Genomic DNA, 20,561 nt, shown 5'->3' on the forward strand with positions numbered 1-20,561 from the left:
TATTATTTAACCTTCAGCTTTTTTTGTGTTTTATGCAGGTTTTTTTTCCTTGTACTTTATTTGTGGTGGTTGTAATTACTGTGGTTGGAAAAGCATTGTGGTGTTTTATAGGATTTCAATTTCTTAAATTTACTGAGGCTCACTTTGTGGCCCAGCATGTGATCACTACTGGAGAATGTCCCATGTGCACAGGAGAAAAATATGTATTCTGCTGCTTTTGAGTGGAATACTATATAAATATCAATTAAGTCCATCTGTCGCAATGTTGTCATTTAACCCTATGTTTCCTTAGTAATTTTCTATCTGGAAGTCCTGTTCATTGATGTAAGTGGGGTGTCAATGTCTCCCATTGGGCAAACTCTGGGAGATAGTGAGGAGTGCTGCAGTCCCTGGGGTCACAAAGAGTTGGACATGACTTAGTACCTGGACAACAAATATCTCCCAACTATTACTGTTTGTTACTGTCAATTTCTCATTATATGGCTTTTAGTATTTGCCTTATGTATTGAGGTTCTTTGTTGGATGCATATATATTTGCAATTGATATATCTTCTTTTAGGATCCCTTGATCATTATATAATGTCCTTCTGTTTATCTTAGAGCAGTCTTCATTTTAAAGTCTATTTTATCTATTATGGGTATTGCTACTCCAACTTTCTTTAGATTTCTATTTACATGGAATATCTTTTCCCATTCCCTTACTTTCTGTCTGTATGTATCCCTAGGTCTGAAGTGCGTCTTGTGTATACAGCATATATACAGGTCTTGTTTTAGTATCCATTCAGCCAGTCTTTGTCTTTTGGTTGGAGAATTTAATCCATTTAGTTTTAAAATAATTATCAACATAGATGTCCTATATGCATTTTCTTAATTGTTTTGGGTTTGTTTCCGTAGGTCATTTTTTCTTCTTTTCTTGTCCTCTTCTCTTGTGGTATGATGGCCATCTTTAGTGTTGTGTTTGGGTTGCTTTTTCTTCCTTTTTTCTTTTTTTGTTTGTATCCACTGCAGTTTTGGGGTTTGCTGTTCTCATGAGATTTGATATAGCAGTTTAGATATGTACAAAGTCATTTTAATTTGCTGTCGTCTTTCCTACATAGAGAATCTCCGTTAGCATTTATTGCAAAGCTGGTCTAGTGGTGCCAAATTCTTTTACCTTATGTTTATATGTGAAGCTTTTGATTTCTCTGTCAATTCTAAATGACAGCCTTGCTGGGTAGAATATTCTTGGCTGTATGTTTTCCCCTTTACGTATTGACCATATCTGTCACTCCCTTCTGATCTGCAGAATTCCTGCTGTGAAATTAGCTGATAATCTCATGGGAGTACCTTTGTATAATACTTGTTGCTTTTAATACTTTTTATTTGAATTTTATTTTTGCCAATTTGATTACTTTTGTCTTGGCATGTTCCGTCTTGAGTTTATCCTGCCTGGTTTTCTCTATGCTTCCTGGGTGTAGGTGACAGTTTCCTTTTCCATGTTAGGGAAGTTTTCAGCAATTATCTCTTCAAATATTTTCCCGGGTCCTTTCTCTCTTCTCCTTCTGGGACCCCTATATGTTGGTATGTTGGTATGTTTAATGTTGTCCCAGAGGTTTCTTAGACTGCCTTCATTCCTTTTAAATGTTTCTCCTTTATTCTGTTTTGCAGCAGTGATTTCCACCATTCTGTCTTCAAAATCACTTATCTGCTCTTCTTCCTCTGTTATTCTTCTTTCACTACTTCTATTGTATTTTTCAATTCAATTACTATATTGTTCATCTCTATTTGCTTTTTAGTTCTCCTATGTGTTTGTCAAACATTTATTGCATCTTCTCAATGCTTGCCTGCATTCTTTTTCCAAGATCCTGTATCATCTTCATTACCATTATTATACAATTTTTGGAGGGTTGCCTATCTCAACTTCATTTACTTGTTTTTCTAGGGTTTCATCAAGTTTCTTCATCTTGGACATATTCCTCTACCATTTAATTTTATCTACTTTCTGTGATTGTGGTATCAATTCTAAAGGCTGAAGGGTTGGTGGATGAGGCTATAAAAGAGGTTTCTGTAAGTTTCCTGATGGTGGTTGTGGTTCAGTCACTCAGTCGTACCCAACTCTTTGTGAACCCATGGACTGCACCATGCCAGGCCTCCTCTCCTGCCTTCACCATCCCCCAGAGCTTGCTCAAACTCATGTCAATTGATTCAGTGATGCCATTCAACCATCTCATCCTTGATTGTCCCCTTCTCCTCCTGCCTTCAATCTTTCCCAGTATCAGGGTCTTCTCCAATGAGTCAGTTCTTCACATCAGGTGGCCAAAGTATTGGAGTTTCAACATCAGAATATTCAGGATTGATTTCCTTTCTAATTGATTGGTTTGATCTTCTTTCTGTTCAAGGGACTCTCAACAGTCTTCAACACCACAGTTCAAAAGCACCAATCTGTCAGTGCTCAGCTTTCTTTATGGTCCAGCTCTCACATCCATACATGACTACTGGAAAAACCATAGCCTTGATTGCCTTTTGATACGCTGCCTAGGTTGGTCATAGCTATTCTCCCAAGGAACAAGCGTCTTTCAAATTCATGACTGCAGTCACCATCTGCTGTGATTTTGGAGTCCAAGAAAATAAAGTTTGTCACTATTTCCATTGTTTCCCCATCTATTTACCATGAAGTGATGGGACCAAATGCCATGATCTTCATGCTATGAATGCTGAGTGTTAAGCCAGCTTTTTCACTCTCCTCTTTCACTTTCATCAAGAGGCTCTCCAGTTCCTCTTTGCTTTCTGCCATAATGGTGTCATCTGCATATCTGAGGTTAGTGATATTTTCCACAGAAATCTTGATTCCAGTTTATACTACATCCATCCTGGCATTTCACATGATGTGCTCTGCATATATGTTAAATAAGCATGGTGACAGTGTACAGCCTTGATTTATTCCTTTCCCAATTTGGAACCAGTCTGTTGTTACATGTCTGGTTCTAACTGTTGCTTCTTGACCTGCATACAGGTTTCTCAGGAGGCAGGTAAGGCGGTCTGGTATTCCCATCTCTCTAAGAATTTTCCACAGTTAATTGTGATCTACAGAGTCTAAGAAGCTAGCATAGTCAGTAAAGCAGAATTAGATATTTTTATAGAATTCTCTTGCTTTTTCTTTGATCCAGTGGATCTTGGGAACTTGATCTCAGTTCCTGTGCTATTTCTAAATCCAGCTTGAACATCTGGAGGTTCTCGGTTCATGTACTGTTGAAGCCTCACTTGTAGAATTTTGAGCATTACTTTGCTATAGGTGGACTTTTGACTGAGTGAATTTTAGACGAAATTAACTTTTAATTTAACTGTTTAAACATACTTCTTCAAAAAGGGGCTAAATTTGCTCAAAAAGGGACTAAATTTGATTTTTCATTTTTAAATGAATTTTAAAATGCCCGGTTCCATAACACAATGTTCACTTGCACAGTGTTCTAAAAGTAGCCTGTATATAACTTGTATTACCTTCAAGAATGTATATGGCTGACACAGTTTTGACCCTTCATATTAAGACTGTTAGTCACATCAGAAGGCTCCCATAAATCCACCTAAAACTTATTATCAACCTTAACATCCAGGAAGACCACCCAGCAAACTTTTAACCAAGGACTATTTCTTAAAATATTTTGATAGAACTCTACTGGGATGGTAACTGGACACTGGTATTTTTTTTTTTCAAACTTCACCAGCTGATTCTAAAATGTAAAATTAAGGTTAAGAATCTCTGATCTAAAATACTGAAACACATGTTCCAGTGTTTCCAAAACTGTTGAATTCAGGAGTTCAGGATTCAAAACAAAATTGAAACCACTGTAAGCACACCTAACTTAAAATGAGCAATGCAAGCAGTGCAAGCCTTGCTCATTTCGGCTGTTTCTTCCTAGGCAACATAGTCTGCATTTATTATTAAGAATAGTTGGATTAGATATCCATTTCATTGCAACCTCTGAAATAGTACGTGACAGAAAACTAGCTTCTCCTTAAATTTCCTGGTGGCTCAGATGGTAAAGGATCCACCTATAATGCAGGAGACCCGGGTTCAGTCCCTGGGTCGGGAAGATCCCCTGGAGAAGGGAAGGGCTACTCACTCTGGTATTCTTGCCTAGAGAATTCTGTGGACAGAGGAGTCCGGTGGGTTACAGCCTATGGGGTTGCAAAGGTCAAACACAACTGAGCAACTAATACTTAAGTTAATTTTACAACTGGATTTTAAAAATACTTTAGAAGCACAATTTCTTTAGTTCTTCTTTAGTTGAAAATAAAGTTTAATAATCTCTATTAAAAGTAATATTGGATAAATCACAGTGACATTTTTCTCAATATTTCTCAATACCAACATCAATATTAATAAATCCTACAATACTTTGTACACATTACTTTTAAAAATTACTGATACATTCTTGCTTATATTAAGAAAACTCATCTTTATTTGTAGAGTCAGTTTCCTCAAATTTCTATTTTTATTTATTATTGCAAATAAACAGTGTTTGCTCTTGAATCACATGGCAGTATGTTTGCCAAATAGCTTCATTTTCCTTTGCTATTTTCACAGTTTAATCAAAACAGGGCTTATTTTCACATGGGGATAATAATCATTCAGCTCCTTGACACAAAATGAATGTGTTTGTGTTCTGCAATCAGCTTGAAGTGAGGCACTCAAATGTCCTAGAATAGGGCACAAAAACTTTTGCTTTCATTCATTTCAAGACAGTGTTAGCATTACCCTCCATGTTTCCACACAGCTGTCATCTAAAATTCTACTATGAAATAGATCCATAATTAACCGTTCAGTTTGTGCATTAAATACATTTTAACAAACAGCTCTCTTCTCTGAGAAGAGAATGTTACTGCCATTCTTAGCTAACAATCTCAGTTTGGAGGGTGTTTATTACATAAAGTATTCGTAAGACAAGCTGATCCATGCTCTCTATTCAAAGCCTGTCCTTACTGAATTATGAGCTATTCAGACTTATCCAAAGTAATTATAGACTCTAATAAATTAGGAAATATTTTAAAACTGTAAAAACTGTTTTGCAATTTCTGTAATTCAAATAGTCATGTGACAAAAATAAGTTCAAATTATCATAAATTTACCATTTAAATATTAATTTGACAATAATTTAGCATCAATGAAATGTTTAATAATCATTAATTCATTGATGGTTATTAAATATAAGTAGATTATTACATATTAATTTTATATATTAAATAGAATTGTATCATATTTCATATTAATATTTGTTTTAAATATTAAATATTTACATCATTTTAAGAAAATAGTTTAATATTCAATATTAAATTGTAGAAAAATATCTTGAATAATTTAATTGCAGTGAAGCCTAAAAGGATACATGATATTCACAGGAGTCAGCATATTTGTCACTTCCACATGAAATATGAGCCCAAAAGATACAAATACAATCTGGTGATATATGAAATGTAATATGTAAAGATTCAGAGTGAAGTGTCGTACTCAGTGACTAGATTCCTACTTCCACTGGTTTCTTTTGAAATATTTTGGAAGGAATCCTGAATAAGAGATTCCATCCATGAGGCTTTTAATGCAGGATCCAATCATCCTGGATAGCATTCCCTGTTCCTCTCTTGCAGCTCAATCCTGAGATGAAGAGGAGGATCTGGGGCAGCTGGTTGTGAGTCTCCTCACACCATTGTTCAAGTCTAGGTGTTGCCAGGAAACTGAGAATTGGAGCTCTTTATTTTATAAAAATACACATCTGTATCTATGATACAACCAAAATGTAACAAAGAGGAAAAAGTAATTCAAAATATAAGTGAATAAACAGAGATGCAAGATTTACACTTTGAAGTAGATGTTATTAATTTAAAAGACTGCACACAGTTTATTACACATAAGCTATAAGTGGATACTTGTTAACATGTGAGGTATAGAAAATTAATGAAATACATCAATCTATAATTTATATGAGTGGGTCCTCAAATCACTTGTCCACATGCATATTTAAATATTATCATCTGTCCATTTGGACATGGCAGGATGAGCAACCTATGAAACAAGAAGCAGAACTTAAAGTTCACTTTTCATAATCACCTAATACTAAAATCAGTGAGTATAATGCATATTAATTTAATTAGCCTACAAATTTATGATGCTGAACTCTTACTATTTCTCATCATTTGACTATCCTTTTTCAATTGTCTGTATAGGGTATGGGAACATGAACACTCTCCAAATATAAATCTCGTGACTATATAGATTGACATGCAAACAGTTTCTTTGAAAAGTGTTAATCACTCATGTCTGACTCTTTGTGAACCCATGAATTGTAGCCCTCTGGGCTCCTCTATCCATGGAATTCTCCAGACAAGAATACTGGAGTGGATTGCCATTTCCTTCTTCAGGGGCTCGTCTCAACCCAGGGATCGAACCTGGGTCTCCTGCATTGCAGGCAGACTCTTTACCAACTGAGCCACCTGGGAAACAGTTTCTTTATTTCCTGGTTATACAAAAGGAGCATCCCTTTTCAAATCTACATGTTCATGGATAATTATAATAGTACATGTGAAAATATACTAAATTTTACATTCTGTCAAATGCATAACTAAAAGAAACTTTTATGATGGGAAAATCTTATAAGAATTTTTATAAAGCAGTCTATATTTTGTTTTCTTTTTAGATAAGATGTGTATCATGCTGGATTTAAAAATCAGTGAAACATATAACAAGCAGTAAAGAATGAGTAAATAAATGGGTATAGTTTAAATTTCCTTTTTTGACCTAAATTTTCTATAGTGTATACATATTATTTTTAGTGTAAGAAAAATAACTTATTTTTAGGTTAGTCATACCTATGTATCTACTTACACTTCTTAACATCTGTGGCAAAATTTTTCTAAAAATATGTAATTAATTTCACATGTGCAATGTGTAAAACACAGGCGCTTTTGTTCAGCGTTCCAAACTGCATCCTATGGCCCAGTGCAGCAGAGACGGGTCACAGTGAGCGGATTGTGGGATGGTGGAAGGGGCACTGGGCTGCTGGAATCCTGACTTGTGAGCAGCCTCCTTCCTGTACTCCACTGTTTTCTATGAGCTGCACCATGGAAAAGGGTTGCAGTGCATTGGTTACTGTCTCTGGAATGTTATCTCCTGACTCCAACAAAAGAAACAAATTCTGTCAGCATAATTACCTTTCTGACATGAAAATCAAGAAGCACTTCCTAAGTCAGAATGCATAGAGGGTTGATACATCAACATTTACAAACAGCAAGTCAAATTATCTTGAATGTGAAATGTATTCTTGAACTAACACTTGCTCAACAACGTCAGAAAATGGCAACGGATCTTGGTGGCCAAAGAAAAAGTCAAGATCCTAAAGAGAAGTCTACTTTTGACCATAAATGTGTTTAATCTTTCAACAATAAGAATACGGCCAATTTGGCTGAAATTTTAGGTAATTAAAGTTATTATATAAAAATTCCTGCCTAATATCTTTCTTAGTGTGTCCAGATAAGACAAACCACTTTCTACATTTTCCTCATTACTTTATTAAGAAATATTTTTTAAAAATTATCAATTGCTTTCTGTATGCAGAGAATTGCTTGGTAAATTCTGATTTATTCAGAATGAAAGCTAGTGTTTATGAGCAGGGTGGCTTATAAAGTGATAGAGTCTATCTCTAGACTTGGCTGCAGCAGAAGAGCTAAACAACCATGAAAGAACAGAATAGGTTTCAGAGGTGAGTCCAGCCCTCCTGACCATGGCTCCTACAGCTCCATCGGAAGGTCTGAGAAGGAATCATTTATATTCACACATTTTCCCTATTGCCTTATTTACATGGTATTAAAATTTTAAATGTAAATAATTGAGAAATAGATAGCCTGAATGGGAAAAGAATCTTAAAAAAAAAAAAAAAAAAGAGTGGATATACATGTATGTGTAACTGGTCCACTTTGCTCTACACCTGAAATTACATTGTAGATCAAATATACTGCAATAAAAAATAAAAATGAGAAACAATAAAGAAATATGAGAATAAAATGCAATGTTGACAGAAGGAAAATAATGATAGAAAAAGTGATATAATCTAAATAATCTCCCATCCCGTTACCAATTATGCAGTAACATATCATCAAATTCATCCTTTCCGTTTTCTTCAGAGCATATAATTTTGTAAAGTAAATCTCACAGGTGATGATTCTTCCTCAAATTTATGTGCCACATGTGAAAAGCAATGACTGTATTTTACAAATAAAAGTTCCACTTGAAAAAGTGTTTCATAAATAATAATGTATCTTCTGATTAGAATGTAAGCTTTAAGAGATTGTTCAGTAAAGTATCTCCAGGATTGAGATGAATGGCTTGCATGTGTTAGCCATTAAATAAGTACTTGTTGCATGAGCAATGGTTTGTGGTCTTCTACTTCATCACATGATTTATAGCCTGGCACAATTTTTAAATGGAGGAATATGTTTCTCAAAAGTAGACAGTAAGAACCAGGGAGGGACAATATCTATTGTGTATACCATCATAGTCCTAAAGCCTGACAATAACTTTGTGCTCAAAGGACAAACTCAACTTTTGGATAGCAATCATTATGATGGCGGCTCCTGTTTCTGAATCGGCCTCATGATAGTCACCAGAGAAGTGGGTTGATTTGATGCCTCTGTTCTGAGGAGGCATCAATGTCTGAACCTTTCCTTCCCTGTCCCAATGGAGCACTATACCTTCATTACATGGAGCCCCAAATGCAGGCCACATTCATTATCTCCTTTACTGCTCCTCCTAAAGAGGAACAGATTGGCCTTCATATTATTTTAATAAAAATCTAAACTACTGCTCAATTGCACTCATCTCACACTCTAGTAAAGTAATGCTTAAAATTCTCCAAGTCAGGCTTCAGCAATACGTGAACCATGAACTTCCAGATGTTCAAGCTGGTTTTAGAAAAGGCAGAGGAACCAGAGATCAAATTACCAATATCCGCTGGATCATTGAAAAAGCAAGAGAGTTCCAGAAAAACGTCTATTTCTGCTTTATTGATTATGCCAAAGCCTTTGACTGTGTGGATCACAAGAAACTGGAAAATTCTGAAAGAGATGGGAATACCAGACTGCCTGACCTACCTCTTGAGAAACCTGTAGACAGGTCAGGAAGCAACAGTTAGAACTGGACATGGAACAACATGCTGGTTCCAAATAGGAAAAGGAGTACATCAAGGCTGTATATTGTCACCCTGCTTATTTAACTTACATGCAGAGTACATCATGAGAAACGCTGGGCTGGAAGAAGCACAAGCTGGAATCAAGGTTGCCAGGAGAAATATCAATAACCTCAAATATGCAGATGACACCACCCTTATGGGAGAAAGTGAAGGGGAACTAAAAAGCCTCTTGATGAAACTGAAAGAGGAGAGTGAAAAAGATTGCTAAAAGCTCAACATTCAGAAAACTAAGATCATGGCATTTGGTCCCATCACTTCATGGGAAATAGATGGGGAGACAGTGGAAATAGTGTCAGACTTTATTTTATTGGGCTCCAAAATCACTGCAGATGGTGATTGCAGCCATGAAATTAAAAGACACTTACTCCTTGGAAGGAAAGTTATGACCAACCTAGATGGCATATTAAAAAGCAGAGACATTACTTTGTCAACCAAGGTGCATCTAGTGAAGGCTATGGTTTTGCCAGTGGTCATGTATGGATGTGAGAGTTGGACTGTGAAGGAAGCTGAGCACCGAACAATTGATGCTTTTGAACTGTGGTGTTGGCGAAGACTCTTGAGAGTCCCTTGGACTGCAAGGAGATCCAACCAGTCCATCCTCAAGGAGATCAGTCCTGGGTGTTCATTGGAAGGACTGATGCTGAAGCTGAAACTCCAATACTTTGGCTACCTCATGCGAAGACTTGACTCTTTTGAAAAGACCCTGATGCTGGGAGGGATTGGGGGCAGGAGGAGAAGGGGACGACAGAGGATGAGATGGCTGGATGGCATCACCGACTCGATGGACATGAGTTTGAGTAAACTCTGGGAGTTGGTGATGGACAGGGAGGCCTGGTATGCTGCGATTCATGGGGTCGTAAAGAGTCGGACACGACTGAGTGACTGAACTGAACTGAACTGAGGACTGGGAACATTTAAATGAATGTTATTTTTCAAGGCAGTCAGCTGGTGATACTGCACATATATTTTCAGGAACCAGAAACTATACTTCTAAAGTAATGTACTGTACTGATATATCATAGGCACTCAATAATATTATTGAGTTGAAGAACAATTACCTTTAAATGGGTTTTAAATTAAATTATGTAGTTTTGAAATTAATTTATACACTGATATGCTTACTGACTATTAATTCTTATGAATCAATCATTATTTGGCACTTTCAGGAACTACATGCAATAAAAATAACTTGAAAGTTACAATTTATTTCCTTAAAAAGTTTAGAAATCTTTTAACTGTGTATTATTCTAATGATCTTTATGATAACAGAAAGCCACAACATTGCTGTCATATCAATGAGTCAGACAATGGAAACAGTGAAACATTTAAGAAAGACACTACCCAGAATGTTCATTGTTGCTGTTGAAAATTATCTATGATTGTGATTAATTGCTCTTGAAATTGTGATCAAAATTAATCTGTTCAATTTTCTGGCTCTCTAGGTAAAATCTCACCCTGTAATTACATAAATCAATGTGACCTGGACTTCTAAAAAAAACTGGGGTTAGAAAGATAGAGGTAATTTCTGAGTTGTCAGTGACTGATGAATGTTTTGATTTCAGTTTTAGTAAAGAAAAGGTCTTACCATAGCTGTCATAGGCATCCTCACTTACTCCATGACCATAGTCATAGTATTCAGGAACACTGCAATAGATTTAGACAGTAATCAATGTTACTGTATTTGAGAGGAATCAACCTCAAAACTTATATGGAATTTGAAATCAAAATGTGTACTGAGGTATTATCCCAAGAATCTCTAGACATAAAACACATATTTGAACATAAATAATAACAGAATAATATTCACTGAATAATAAAATTCTAACAAGAATATTCAGTAAGAACAATACTGGTTATTGACAAAGAGTGCTATAATTTTCTCATCTCACATTAGTATTTTTTAAAAATCTCTATCCTCCACTTATATAAATCAAATTTCTTCTAAAATACAAGTATGAGACTTCAAGAGGAGAATTATGAAAGGTCTATTTCCAAGAAAAAGTGCTACACAAGATGACAATCTGGTCAATTGTGTGTAACCTTTAATGCAATTAACTTAAGAAATATACATCAATTTCATCTTCATTTTCATACACTGAAGTTATACTCCCCTCCAACTTTTTCACAGCATAGGTCCATAGGTTTCTCAGTTACATAAGCTATTTCCTCTCACTTAATATTTTGCTAGATGTCTAGCCTAATATAACCAAGTTATCATTTTAAAAAATACTATACAAAAAGTGGAAATTATTTAAACTTAGCTTAATATTTGGATAATTAATGTGTATTTTACTTAAGAATCCACAATATTTGTGGTACACTATACTTTTCCACTCCAGCTCCTTCATCTAAAGATCTCTGCCTGAATAAATTTATGCTTATGTACATAAAGTTTATATGAATATTTAAGTTTATATGTATATTCACATATATAAATTTATGTATACATTTATAAATTATATCACAATTATGAATCCTTTTCAAGTATATAAAAGGGTGACAAGAAAAGGGCTTAATATCAGATACCAAATTGTATAAGGGTTGAGGGTGTGTGATAAATGGCCAAACGGTGAGGTTGGAAGGAAGACAGGAAGACCTAAAATTATTTGGTTGTCTTTATCCCTCAAGACAATCCCATAGGCCTTATTTTATAAAATACTTGAGATTTCATTGATAGTAAGGAATGAAAGGGAAAAAGAAAAGTCTGTATATTAGAGGTGAAAAGAAAGATAGATGGAAATTCTGCCAATTTTATATTTCTGGGAAGCAATTGATAAGGAATAATTCATTTTAGTGTAATGTATCTGGAAAAGAAAAAGATAACTTCATCTTCACTGCCAGGATAATTGATCCAGCCACTAGGCTTCGATTTCTACAATTTCAAGTCTTAGAAGGATGCAGAGAAAACTTATTACCATAAGTTTTTTCTTAGAGAGTTTGTATATAATTATCCTGGCAATGAAGATGAAGTTATCTTTTTCTTTTCCAGATACATTACACTAAAATGAATTATTCCTTTTAGTGTAATGTAACCCAATTGAGAACCCACACATATGTGTAGCAAAGTCCTGAGAGTTGTTACATTGATTTCCAGGATTATCAAGAAGTGGCAGTCATGACTGTCTAGTGGTGTTATTTTGTTTTTGAATGGATTTCAGTTTAATTTTAATTGACCAAGCTAAGAATGGAAAAGGAACATGAGTAAGAGAGACCATGACAAGAACCTGAGTCATTGTCTAACATAAAAGACACATTTACACAAAGAGGGAATTTTAACTTTCAGAACTCAGACCTTTGTCTAACCCCTCTGTCCATGGGATTCTCCTGGCAAGAATAGTGGAGAGGGTTACCATGCCCTATTCCAGGGGATCTTTCCAACCCAGGGATCAAACCCATGTCTCTTATGTCTCCTGCATTGGCAGATGGGTTCTTTACCACTAGCACCAACTGGGAAGTTGAAAATAATGGATAATGCAAAATAATGGGAGAATAATAGATAACAATCATAATGGACTCTTACAGAATTCATGCTTTTGCTTATCCAAATATTACTTCTCATTGCTTCCATAAGAACATATTTTACATGAACAAATGACCACATAGTGAATGAAATACACTCCTAACCAACCTAGAAGCAAGATGTGCCCTTGTGACTGTGTCAGGAGACACGGGATATGCACAGAGGTAAGGGTGTCAACTTTGAGGTCATTTCCAAATGAAGAGCAAGCTCCTCATCTTGGAATTGTGCAGAGTCACCTCCTCAGATGGTAGAATGCACTAAAAATGATGATCTAGTATTCACCATGGAAATAAAGTTAATACCTAGGAAGTCTTGCACTGCAGCATACAAGGAACTTGACTCTAAATGATCACATAGAAGCAGACTTACTGTAAATCACTGCCTACCTCAGGGATTGTCACAAGAAAAAAAAATCTCAAATATGGACTATTAGATCACTGGAAGAGCAGACAGTGTAAGAAAAAAGTACTGTTTGATAGAAAGCTGATGGCCCATGTTATACCATTACCACTAAAACCTGAATGGCAGGCTATAAGCATATATATTTCAGCATTATGAGGAAAAACTAGAGAAAGCCCAACTATCGGTAATCTTTGCTGCTTTCTAAAAATGTTTAAAGAAGTTATGAGCTCAAATAAGAATGGGCCATTTTTTCAGAAAAATCAGAAGTGAATAGAGATTTGCTAAGAGAATTTATCTCTGCCTGTTTTATGTTAGCTCTATTAAAATAATTTAAAAATGGGATAGGGTTCAGAAATTTAGAACTTAACAGGATTAGAGAAGTCAACTGTTTTTGTATTTCAATAGCAAGAGATAATGAGTGCTGTTCCAAGATGCCCTCATATCTTTCCATTAGACTTTGCTATCATATACAATCCCAGGAACAACCCTTGAATCTCTAAATGTACACTGGCAGGAAGCATGTGGCAAACATTGAGAAGCCCGATAATGGCATGCTCTGCTTTATGATAAGGAAGGACCTTCCAATAAATCCGGTGTAACTTCCAGAAAAGAGAACAAAGATTTCCAGAGGCACTCACAAAAAAAAAAAATGTATTTCAATGCTGATGCTTAGATGCCTTTTAATCTGTTAAGGAGGATTTTGTAATAATTATTGCTTATGAGTGTTTCCCAAAGGAACTTTCTACTGTAGTTATTTTGTTCCTTTTATACTACTTTATATTGCATATTTTGTATGGGGAAGAAGGTCAAGAACAAGAAAGATATTTTGTCTATCATTTTATAGGTTTTGAGGCTTCAAAGAACCATATCAGACCTAATCTTCCCAGAGTCTAGATTTTGAGCTGGTTGCAGTAATTGGAATTGAACATGGATTTTCTCCTTTAGGCAGAAGGTTCTTATGTTTGTTTTAATGAGAATATGAGTATTCATTTATGTTTGGATGAGAGGGCTGGGCAAAGAAGACTTCAACCTGTTTAAAAATCCATTTGGCTCTTCTTTCAATAAGAAATACTGACAATCTCAAGACTATATTTTCTACTCTTCCTTTCATTTGAGTGTGGCCATGAGTGAAGTTATGTGTAAAAGTTCTTCATGATTTTCATAAAATTAAATTTATTGTTCTCTACTTATTTTCAACTTTCATGTAACTGGCTGCAAACGTCAATTACTGGAGCCACTTTGGAAGACATGTTAACAGTGTTGGATGGAATCTTAGTATTTTCCAAAATTTATTTGTTGAAATCTCAATTCCTATTGTGGTGGTATTAGGAGGTGAAACTTTTGGGTATTAAATTAGATTATGAGGGTGGAGACCTGTCAGGAAGCATTTTACAAGAGGCTTCCTGTGTGCTGTTTTGGATCTGTCAGGAATCCTTTGGCCCTTATTAATTCCTGAATATTCAGGAATTAAGAGGAGAGGCACGTTTTTCCCGAGGCTGAGGAATTCAGGCATGTCTTTCGTTAGTTTTTCAATATGGTGATAAGTACCCTCGTTCTTCTTATGAACCATATGGTAAAAAGTGATTGTTTACAGTTCTCTCTCTTTAATAGGGATCACCTTATGTTTTGTAAGTCTGGAATTTTAATCTTTATCTTTGCTGAGAATAACTACCTTGTAAGACAGTATATATGCCCACACCATGTTGATTAAAACACCTTTGCTCCATCAGAGCTTGTCTCCACCAGTGTCTTCCTTCCTCTCTTTCTTTCTCTCTCTCTCTCTCTCTCTCTCTCTCTCTCTATATATATATATATATATACATATATATATATATGCCAGCTGCATAACCCAGGGAATATTAGCCTCTTTCCTTCTTTCACTCTCTCATTGTCGACTCTGCACCACCAGGTTCTGGTCCAATAAAGGACCAACAAGTGGCACCCAGAAACGAACTCTGGTACACTGGGGGCTCCATCTGGATTCGGACGGAGTGACCCCCAGGGCCTATTGAGGCCGGTAAGTACTAAGACATGGGTCAATCGGCTAGAAAGCACCCTCACTTTTCTACTTTACTTTCAGAATTTTCCTAATAATCCTTCCCCAGTTGCTCCAAGCACTTCTTCCCTGCCAGTGGGCACAAATCCCAAAGTCACTAGAAACTGCTATTTTCCATACTGTATTTGAAAAAAAAAGAAAAAAGCTAAAAGACAACTAAAAAAAAAATTACTTGCTTATGAAATTGCAAATTAAGTATCTCAAAAGGCTATAGCTCCAATTTGTGAGACAGGGACTATTTTTGATTATTTGACAGCTTGTCGCCATATAAGATAAAAAACTCAAAAGATGTAAATTCTGGCTGAAACAATGATTGCTGCCTTAAAAAAAGAAAATGAAGTATGCTTTACATGTGGAGATAAAAACCATTTAAAAAGGGACTGTCCTAAGAAAGCTAATAAGAAACCTCCAAATATCTGCCCTCATTGCTACAGAGGAAACGCATTGGGCCAAAGAGTGTAAATCTAAATTTGATACTAAAGGGAAACCTATTCCAGGAAACTCCAAGCAGGAGCCTCCCCTCCCCCGAGGTTCCCTTTAACAAAAACCAGCGGCAAATTCCACCTTTCCCCTCAAACCCTCAACATCCGGCAGTGCTGCCGTCAATATACCAGTCCTAAATGACTTTCTCCTTTACCCTCAAGCAGTCCCCTCTAGAATACCTACTGGACTTTTTGGGCCCCTGCCCCCACAAACCTTCGATTTTTTACTTGGCTGATCTAGTTTGACCTAACAGGCAGGAAGGCCAGGGGTCTCCAAATCGAGAAAATAGGCCGCAAGTGTCAGAAGTTTTTATCTCTCTTAAGCGGCAGGAGGAAACAAACGAGTGATATTTCTTTTTTTTTCCTTCTCTATACAATTTAAAAGGAGGTTTCTCTTAGAATACTGTGTTGCCATAATGACACCTGGTTTCACTTAAAGTTCAGTTCAATTCAGTTGCTCAGTCGTGTCCGACTCTTTGTGACCTCATGAATCGCAGCATGACAGGCCTCCCTGTCCATCACAAACTCCCGGAGTTTACTCAAACTCATGCCCATCGAGTCGGTGATGCCATCCAGCCATCTCATCCTCTGTCGTCCCCTTCTCCTCCTGCCCCCAATCCCTCCCAGCATCAGGGTCTTTTCCAATGAGTCAACTTTTCCCATGAGGTGGCCAAAGTACTGGAGTTTCAGCTTCAGCATCAGTCCTTCCAATGAACACCCAGGACTGATCTCCTTGAGGATGGACTGGTTGGATCTCCTTGCAGTCCAAGGGACTCTCAAGAGTCTTTGCCAACGCCACAGTTCAAAAGCATCAATTCTTCGGTGCTCAGCTTTCTTCACAGTCCAACTCTAACGTCCATACATATCCACTGGGAAAACAATAGCCTTGACCAGATGGACCTTTGTTGGCAAAGTAATATCTCTGCTTTTTAATATGCTATCTAGATTGGGCACAACTTTCCTTCCAAGGAATAAGCATCTTTGAATTTCATGGCTGCAGTCACCATCTGCAGTGATTTTGGAGCCCCCCCCCCCCCAAAAAAAATATTCTGACACTGTTTCCACTGTCTCCCCATCTATTTCCCATGAAGTGATGGGACCAAATGCCATGAGCTTAGTTTTCTGAATGTTGAGCTTTTAGCAATCTTTTTCACTCTCCTCTTTCAGTTTCATCAAGAGGCTTTTTAGTTCCCCTTCACTTTCTCCCATAAGGGTGGTGTCATCTGCATATTTGAGGTTATTGATATTTCTCCCGGCAATCTTGATTCCAGCTTGTGCTTCTTCCAGGCCAGCGTTTCTCAGGATGTACTCTGCATGTAAGTTAAATAAGCAGGGTGACAATATACAGCCTTGACGTACTCCTTTTCCTATTTGGAACCAGCATGTTGTTCCATATCCAGTTCTAACTGTTGCTTCCTGACCTGTCTACAGGTTTCTCAAGAGGTAGGTCAGGTAGTCTGGTATTCCCATCTCTTTCAGAATTTTCCAGTTTCTTGTGATCCACACAGTCAAAGGCTTTGGCATAGTCAATAAACCAGAAATAGACGTTTTTCTGGAACTCTCTTGCTTTTTCAATGATCCAGCATATGTTGGCAATTTGATCTCTGGTTCCTCTGCCTTTTCTAAAACCAGCTTGAACATCTGGAAGTTCATGGTTCACGTATTGCTGAAGCCTGGCTTGGAGAATTTTGAGCATTACTTTACTAGAGTGTGAGATGAGTGCAATTGTGCAGTAGTTTGAGCATTCTTTGGGATTGCCTTTCTTTGGGATTGGCATGAAAACTGATCTTTACCAGTCCTGTGGCCACTGCTGAGTTTTCCACATTTGTTGGCATATTGCATGCAGCACTTTCACAGTATCATCTTTCAGGATGTGAAATAGCTCAACTGGAATTCCAGCACCTCCACTAGCTTTGTTCATAGTGATGCTTTCTAAGGCCCACTTGACTTCACATTCCAGGATGTCTGGCTCTAGGTGAGTGATCACACCATCGTGATTATCTGGGTCACAAAGATCTTTTTTGTATGGTTCTTCTGTGTATTCTCGCCACCTCTTCTCAATATCATCTGCTTCTGTTAGGTCCATAACATTTCTGTCCTTCATCAAATCCATCTTTTATATAGATCGGACTAAAAACGCCAAAGCATTTTTTTGGACTTTTAAAAAACATAAAGTCTTTTATACTAAATTTCATTGTGCTCAGCAGAATGAATTATGTGCTCTTATTCAAGTTATTTGCCTACATCTTTACCCCATTAATATAGTCTCTGATTCTATATATTTAGTTTTTGTATTAAAAAATATAGGAACCTCCACCATAAACTCCCAGTTCTATTAAAACAGAAAATGGCCCTGCCTATATTTCTAGACACTTTAAAGGATTTTTACAATCTTTTTCTATTAAACATATTACAGGTATTCCTTATAATCCACAGAAACAAGTCATAGTTGAACGAATACATCACACACTAAAGTTACAAATTAAAAAAAAAAAAAAAAAAAAAAAACTAAAGAAGGGGGAATACACAGGTACACTACTGTCTGCCTTATCCAAAGCAGACTTTACTAGATTCCAACATATTTTCTAAACCTATAACTATTGTTAATACAGCTTTATTTGTTTTAAATTTTTTAAACCTACCACAGGGAAATATTTTAACAAGAGCAGAAAGATATTTCAAGGAATTGAAGGACACTTCTCTTCCTCTGCCCATTTGGTACCAAGACGGGTTCAATAATCAACAGAAATCTGGGAAATCAATCTTACAGGGAAAGGGATATGCTTTTATTTCCCCAGATGGCTCCAACAAAGTTTTTCCTTGGAAAATTTGACCCAAGGGAGCCCCCGACATTCAAAATGGAGAGAAAACAACAAGAACCCCGGGAGGAAGAAATTCCAATACAGGCCATGGCGGCTCTAAAGATCTCCAGAGAGCACCGCCCTTGGTGGCATCAACCGTATGACCTCCCCTCTTGAGGACAGATAAAAACCCTTACTAATAAAGCTGAAAATTTCTGTGTCTCTTTTTCTGTTTTGCATATAGGGTTATCATTACCATCTTTCTAAATTCCATATATATGTGTTAGTATGCTGTAATGTTCTTTATCTTTCTGGCTTACTTCACTCTGTATAATAGGCTCCAGTTTCATCTATCTCATTAGAACTGATTCAAATGAATTCTTTTTTATGGCTGAGTAATATTCCATGGTGTATATGTACCACAGCTTCCTTATCCATTCGTCTGCTGATGGGCATCTAGGCTGCTTCCATGTCCTGGCTATTATAAACAGTGCTGCGATGAACATTGGGGTGCACGTGTCTCTTTCACATCTGGTTTCCTCGGTGTGTATGCCCAGAAGTGGTATTGCTGGGTCATACGGCAGTTCTATTGCCATTTTTTAAAGAAATCTCCACACTGTTCTCCATAGCGGCTGTACTAGTTTGCATTCCCACCAACAGTGTAAGAGGGTTGCCTTTACCCCACACCCTCTGCAGCATTTATTGCTGTAGACTGTTGGATAGCAGACTTTTGGACTCTGTGGGAGAAGGCGAGGGAGGGATGCTTCGAGAGAACAGCTTCAAAACATGTATATTATTTAGGATGAAACAGATCACCAGCCCAGGTTGGATGCATGAGACAAGTGCTCAGGCCTGGTGCACTGGGAAGACTCAGAGGGATTGGGTAGAGAGGGAGGTGGGAGGGGGGATCGGGATGGGGAATACATGTAAATCCATGGCTGATTCATGTCAATGTATGACAAAACTCACTACAATATTGTAAAGTAATTAGCCTCCAACTAATAAAAATAAATGAAAAAAAAAAAAAAAAAAAAAAAAAAGCTGAAAATTTGATCTCTCAACAGGGAATGCCTTGGAGTCCTGAATACATTTTCCTGATAGCCTGTGCCTCCCAAACTTAACTGGGCTTACTTTCCCAACCCCCCTTTATTACAGGTGGTAAAATAGAGGGAGAAAAGACCAATAGTATCAACCAATGACTCCACCCATATGCCCCCTCCCTGGAACCCTCACACCCTGGGAAGAAAGAAAAACTAATTAACATTTCTTTAGGCTATGAAGTCCTTCCTTTGTGTATGGGCCCAGCGGAATTATGCATAAACTAAACGTCAGCCAACAAACTTGGGTTTTTGTCCTGCCTCCAAAAGAAGACTTTCAGACATTGCTGTCCTTTCTGTCTGTGAACCATGTTTACTACTGAAACTTTAGGGAAAGAGTTAGGGAAAGAACAAAAAACATTATGTAAAAGGTTACTAACACCACGTTGAAACATTACCATGACAACGGACTTCTTGGCTGGCCTCCTCCTCCTCCTTGAATCGTCCTCCATAAACACATTGGGCCTGAACAATGGGACATTTGGAAACCTGCTGCCAGCAAGAGCAAGATGATCCCGGAAGAGCTTGGGGCTCAGACCGGACATTTCACAGGGGCCAGCCATGGTCATAGTAACTATTTCTTTGGCTATAATCAGTCATATTTTATACAGGCCTGTGTCCCACTTACAATTTAATCTGTAACTTGTATTAATTGCCAGTTTTGTGTTACTCCTGTTGAATTCAATCATAGTGCCTACAACTGCGAGCAAATCAAATTTCCTTTACATGATAATGATTCTCTGAATGTACAATTACTGCAAAAGAAAATCTTTGAACTTTTCCTAAATGTCTGCCCTCTTCCACTAATTTGGAAACTTCAGCTGAACGAATTATCTGGGCTAGATCCAAGAAGATGGTTTCAAAGTATTACCCACAGCATCAGGTCTGAAACTGTAAATTTGGTGATTGTCTTGATAATTGTATTTGTTGTTTTTTCGTCGCCTGTCTATGAGGTTGATTTATACTAACCAAACTCATTTGGTCAGTA

At 37.0% G+C, this 20,561-nt stretch overlaps 1 protein-coding gene across 1 annotated transcript in view; it reads right to left on the bottom strand.

Moving 5' to 3' along the window:
• KHDRBS2 (KH RNA binding domain containing, signal transduction associated 2) overlaps positions 1-20,561 on the bottom strand; it is a 640,575-nt gene that overhangs the window by 16,948 nt on the left and 603,066 nt on the right. Inside the window, exon 8 of the mRNA XM_061146045.1 lies at positions 10,801-10,859. Within this exon, the coding sequence (XP_061002028.1) occupies positions 10,801-10,859 (59 nt within the window). The remainder of the gene's footprint in view (positions 1-10,800; positions 10,860-20,561) is intronic.

The sequence above is a fragment of the Dama dama genome, chromosome 7 (assembly GCF_033118175.1).
Source record: "Dama dama isolate Ldn47 chromosome 7, ASM3311817v1, whole genome shotgun sequence".
In the NCBI taxonomy this organism is placed as follows: domain Eukaryota; kingdom Metazoa; phylum Chordata; class Mammalia; order Artiodactyla; family Cervidae; genus Dama; species Dama dama.